The sequence below is a fragment of the Herpailurus yagouaroundi genome, unplaced genomic scaffold (genome assembly GCF_014898765.1).
Source record: "Herpailurus yagouaroundi ecotype Mexico unplaced genomic scaffold, PumYag 206, whole genome shotgun sequence".
In the NCBI taxonomy this organism is placed as follows: domain Eukaryota; kingdom Metazoa; phylum Chordata; class Mammalia; order Carnivora; family Felidae; genus Herpailurus; species Herpailurus yagouaroundi.
In genome coordinates, this window is record NW_024412437.1 from 135,608 (window position 1) to 141,607 (window position 6,000).

At 40.0% G+C, this 6,000-nt stretch overlaps 1 protein-coding gene across 2 annotated transcripts in view; it reads left to right on the forward strand.

Moving 5' to 3' along the window:
- Positions 1-6,000, forward strand: part of EFCAB3 (EF-hand calcium binding domain 3) — a 39,206-nt gene that overhangs the window by 20,499 nt on the left and 12,707 nt on the right. For both annotated transcript variants that reach the window (XM_040452000.1, XM_040452001.1), the window contains exons 4-6: positions 2,151-2,294; positions 3,533-3,604; positions 5,117-5,237. In XM_040452000.1, the coding sequence (XP_040307934.1) occupies positions 2,151-2,294; positions 3,533-3,604; positions 5,117-5,237 (337 nt within the window). The remainder of the gene's footprint in view (positions 1-2,150; positions 2,295-3,532; positions 3,605-5,116; positions 5,238-6,000) is intronic.

The following is a 6,000-nucleotide window of genomic DNA, read 5'->3' on the forward strand; positions in this document are numbered from 1 at the left end:
TTAAAATAAAATTTAAAATAAATGGTAAAATATACCCACACACGCTCACACACACACACACACACACACACACACACACACACACACTACACTTCTGACCTTTCCTGTTCCTCTCCTGTTGCTCACTCCGATCCAGACACACCAGCCTCTTTGTTATTCCTGGAACATGCCAGGCCTGTTCCCCGTGGCACCTTCACTCTGGCTCTTCCCTCTGTCTGGTCCTCTCTTCTCCCAGATATCTATTCCCTCATCCCCTTGAAGTCTTTGCTCAGATCTCACGTATTTAATACAAGCAACCTATCCCTCAATCCCTGGAACTCCCAATCCCCCCAACATGCATTTCTTTTTCTTTTTTCCTTTGTCTTCTACCTTGTAACATGTTATCCAACTTACCTATTTATTATATTTATATAAGTGCAGAGATCTTTGTCTATTTAGGGCACTAGTGCAGCCTAGGCACCTAGAGCAGCACCTGACGCAGAGAAGACATTCGTATTTGGGATGCCTGGGGGGCTCAGTCAGTTAAGCGTCCAACTGCAGCTCAGGTCATGATCTCACAGTTCGTGAGTTCGAGCCCCACGTCGGGCTCTGTGCTGACAGCTCAGAGCCTGGAGCCTGCTTCGGATTCTGTGCCTCTGTCTCTCTCTGCCCCTTCTCTGTTCATGTTCTGTCTGTCTCTTTCTCTCAAAAATAAATGAACATTAAAAAAAAAGACATGCGTATTTGTTGAAAGGCTGCATGAATGAAGGTAATACCTACTAACATGCTAGAAATACTAGGGAGAAATTAGAAACCAGTCAGAGATGGCTCCAGCCCTAGAGAAGCCTGCCTCCTATCAAGGGAGAAAGATGTTACCTATTCACACAATTTTAAGACAGGTATCATTATCTCTATAAGATGAATCTCATACATACAGACACATTGCATACATATAGATGCTAATACTTGACTGTGATATGAAATAAGTTTTATTCTGGTGCCATTTGGGATATACTTTGTTCTCGGTTTATTTCTTCATTCGCTGATTTTAGAAAATACATGTCTAAGTTTGGCTCCAGTTAATGCCTGGAGTATGTCTTTGAAAAAACTTTGACTCTATTCAAAACATTCGCATGCATATAATTTGGGTATATTTGGGTCCATTCGTTTTCTGTTGCTGCCATAACAAATTGCCACACACTTAGCAGCTTAAAACAACACAGATGTATTATCTCACAGCTCTGTGGGTCAGAAGTCCAGGCGGGTTCAGCTAGTTCCTCTTCTCTGGGTCTTTCAAGGCCAAAATGAAGGAGTTGGCCAGCCTGGCTTCTTACCAAGAGGCTCTAAAGAAAAATCTACTTGCAAGCTTATTTAGGTTCTTGGTAGAATCCAGTTCCTTGTGGTTCTTGGGGCTGAGGACCCATTTCCTTACTGGCTGTTAGCCAGGAGTCTCTCTCAGCCCCGTAAAACCATCTGCATTCCACATTACATGACCCCGTCCATCTTCAAACCAATCCCTCCTCATTCTTTGAATCTCTCTGATCTCTCTTTTTGCCACATCTCTCTTGCTTCTGGCTGCCTAAGGGACCTGTAATTATATTGGGCACACTCCGATAATCCACAATAATTTATCTTAATTATAACTGCAAAGTCCTTTTTATTGTGTAAGTAATACATCCACAGATTCCAGGGATTAGGACATGGACATCTTTCAAAGACCATTTTGCGAACATACTTGGTTTTCCACCAAGTAGTTTATTCCAGTTCAAATCTCATGGAAGGATGATGTCCTTTATATGAAATGTCTATTATGTACTCATTTTTCTCTCAATAATTTTTTAGAACATGATCTCCAATCAACTATATAGTCTGTCCTAGTTCATTAGAATATGTACTCATTCTTTTTTTAATACATTTTTTAGTATTTATTTTTGGAAGAGAGAGACACAGCACGAGTAAGGGAGGGGCAGAGGGAAAGGGAGACAGAGAATCCGAAGCAGGCTCCAGGCTCTGAGCTGTCAGCACAGAGCCTGACACGGGGCTCGAACTCACAAACCATGAGATCATGACCTGAAATGAAGTCAGACATTCAACCGGCTGAGCCACCAAGGCACCTCTATACTCATTCTTGAATAACTAACTATCTGACTAACTTAACTGCATTTCCTCAGCCTTCCAAGATGCCTACAACTTCTTTAACAAGGATAAAACTGGCTGTATTGATTTACATGGAATGATGTGCACTCTAGCCAAGTTGGGAATGAATCTAACCAAGCATGATGTCTATAATGAATTAAAATGTGCTGATATTGATGGTGAGTACTTTGACTTGTAATTACTTTTCTCATAGAAGGTTTTTATAAATTTATATATTTCTATCAGTGATTACATAAATGAGAATTAAATCTCATTTATTGTCAAAAGTACATATACGTGTTTCTCTTTAAGGATATCAGTAAAGTATGTGTACAAGTTACAAAATCAAATTGTACAAAATGGACTATCCTTTGAAAAGTTCTGTGTGGAAACTAAAAGTGACTGTCATATTTCAACATCAAATTCAGATTACTTGTCATGATGTACATTTTGGAGGGTGCCTTGAAATAACAGATACAAAGTCATTGACAATTTCAAAAATGACATGTTACCAAGAAAATCCAAGCCCTTTGTTTCCATTTGAATCTTATTAGTACAAATCTTCCTTCCATCATTAGAGCCCACCTATTTTTTAATTTATTTAAATTCCAAGTTAGTTAACATACAATGTAGTATTGGTTTCCAGAGTAGAACCCAGTGATTCATCACTTACATATAACACCGTGCTCATCCCAAGTGCCCTCCTTAATGCCCATCACCCACTGAGCCCATCTGTACTGTGACAAAAATGCCACAGCATTTTTGTTGCTATTTTTAAAGCTGTTAGATAACATTCCCTTTGAATACACTGACCTAGTGATTATAGCCCATGCTGATATGTTGTATGGAGTATATATTCACTATCTCCTCTCACCTCTCCCCACCCAACTGCCAGTGCCCCATTCAATTAGCATAAGGCCCACATGTGAATCAGTGTCACTGGTCAATTAAGGCATCACTTGTTTCCACTAACTCCGCCCAATTTGTCTGTTCTTTCATCAGAACACACATACATACCTCTAACAGCACTATTCTTTAACATTAGAGGTGACTGGGTACAACTTGGGGTTGTTTTAATAATAAAAATAGCAGAGGGGGGGTATGGGAAGCCAGGGGTGGATTCCATGCAAAAATGGCAAGTCTCCAGGAAAGGAGTGAGTGGTTAGGACTGCAGGGGCTGAGAACCTGGTTGATGTTTTTACCCCACCATTGCTTCTGGTGGCTGTGGGTGACTCATGTAACAGCGCTAAAACCACTTCGAGAAGACCAGTGCTCACCTGAGCACATCTCCAGCCTTAACATGCTGTGATTTTATGTATTGAATAGTCCAAGGTGTTTTCATTTGACATTTAACATATAATCTAATTACTAAATGCATCTTATATCTTTGTTCTGAGCCTTCAAATTTCTGTTTCAGGGGATGGAAAGGTGAATTTCTCAGACTTCATAAAGGTGTTAACAGATAAGAACCGCTTTCTTAAAGCTGTGGGTGAGTAGAGCTATTACAGAACAGATGGCAGCTGGGTAGCTGTGAGTCACTGCATAGTAACTATTATTCATTTAGGCCTCTGATCAGGAGACACGTGAGGAAGGTGTATTCTGGGGTGAGATTTACTTGCCATACTGCTTCTCCAAAACACTATTTGCTAAGCAAATTGATACAGTTTTAGAATTTTATGCATCAAGTCCTTCTGCAGGAGACACTGCTTTTTGGTCTCTGGTGTGAACATTTGGAGTAGTGTAGAAAAAATCGGTCACCTTTTATAATATTCTTTACCAAGCGCCTGTGCTACTTTGAGAGGAGCTCCCTTTACAAATGAAAAATTTTTTTTAGAAAAAGAAAAATGCTCTCTCTCGTGCAAATTTGGGGTATAAATAATTTACTATTCCTAAAAAATACCTTCCTCACCCTGATGAAGTCTTCCCTCAGTGCAAGGACTGGAGAGTCGGCTAGAGGTTAAAGAGCATATTCTCACACACGGTCATAAATGATGTGAAAGTGTACTTGACATATTATTAGTCCTCTGATGGTTTATTTATGAGTTTAACAGCCTGCCTTGGAAAAACTAACCACAATTCAGGTTATATTTTCTAGGATAAATACATTCTAAATTCTAACTACTGTGTACTGTTTTGAAAACACACTCATTCAGGGGCACCTGGGTCGCTCAGTCGGTTAAGCATCTGACTCTTGGTTTCGGCTCAGGTCACGATCCCAGGGTCATGGGATCGAGCCCAGTGTCAAGCCTGTGCTGAGTGTGGAGTCTGCTTAAGTTTCTCTCACTCTCTCTCTCCCCCTCTCCCCTGCTCACTCTTTTTCTCTAAAATTAAAAAAAAAATTTGTTTTTAAAGCACTCATTCATAGGCTGTGAACTGTCCTTAGAATAAACAGAAGTTAGTGCTTCAAGTACTACTATAGTAACAAGGGTTTGCTTGCAAACCCGAGATATGTTTATCAACAATTTCTTAATCTAGAAGAACAAGACAATAGTCCTTAATACATGAGTCGTGTTTATGTTAAATTCAATTTAATTACAAGTCATATTTACTTCAAGTCAATATATACTTAGAAGTCACTGAACTAAAAGTATTTATTTTGAGAAAAAGAATGCATGAGCCCGTGTGAGCAGGGGAAGGGCACAAAGAGAGGGAGGGAAAGAGAATCCTAAGCAGGCTCTGCACTGGCAGCGTGGAGCCCGAAGCGGGGTTCGACATGGTGTTCAAACTCATGACCCAAGCCAAAACCAAGAGTCGGTTGTTAACCAACTGAGCCACCCAGGCTCCCAGAACTAAAAGTATTTTTTAATGATTATTCTGTCTGTTCAGTAATTAAAATGACCTTTCTACCAAATAGAACAGATTTTTTAATGTTTTTCTATAACTCTCTAGTACCTAACCTGGTATTACTCTTGTAAATAGAATAAAAAGACTTGTCAGCTTATTACTTTTTTTGACAGATGGTTTTTTCAGAAAGCATTTTGAATTTTTTTCTCCTTCATAGTTCCAGAAAAGGAGAAATGTTTAGATTTAGCTGGCAACCCAGGGATCCTGTTGTTTGAAATCCTATCAAAGCTTGTAGAGACTTCGGCCTTACCCAGAAAGGCTATAATGGAAATAGTAAGGTAAGTGGCAAAGAAAGGGGTAAAAACAGCCTTCTTAGAAGCACTTATGAGGATATGTACAAGGCAGTCACCTCTGATTAACATCCTTCTCCACAGGGTCTGCCCCAGAACAAAGGAGATGGGGTCTGTGGCAATGCTCACGTGCCACATGAGACCTAATTCCTTCATCCCAACTGTGCTACCTAGTTCTGAAATTGCAAGACTGACCTCAGTCCATCTCAAGGCCCACTGAAGGCCTAAGACAACCAAGAAAGTTCAGACTCTCCTACCCTAGGCTAGAGAATCCCAGAAGAATTCAGACTTTTCCAGGGATGATCTTTGTGTTGGGCTTGGAAATCTCATTTGGAAGACACTCTCATTCATGTTGGAACTCCCCGGGGCTTCCTTTGACTCTGGGACGATGTATAGCAATTTCAGACATCCCAAAGTAGCCTTTTGGACTGGAGCACAGCCAGAAGTAGACCCGAGAATGGAGGATGAGGAAGTATTCTCACACCCAAATGTGTTTTATTCCAACAAAAATCACTAAAGATAAATTTTCTCAATCTATTGTTATCATTATATTATATTGAATGTTGCTGTTACCAGTTTTTTAACTAATTCTCTTTCAAAGTTGTGCCTTCCCTCCTAGGCTTAAAAATACAGAATGTTTTCTGAATCCTCCGTGGGTAGCTCTATGCTGTCCTGTATCTGTCAGGTGTGGAACAGAAGGCACACAAAATTCTACTCTTCATTCCAGTTCAAAGGCATTTATTAAATGCCT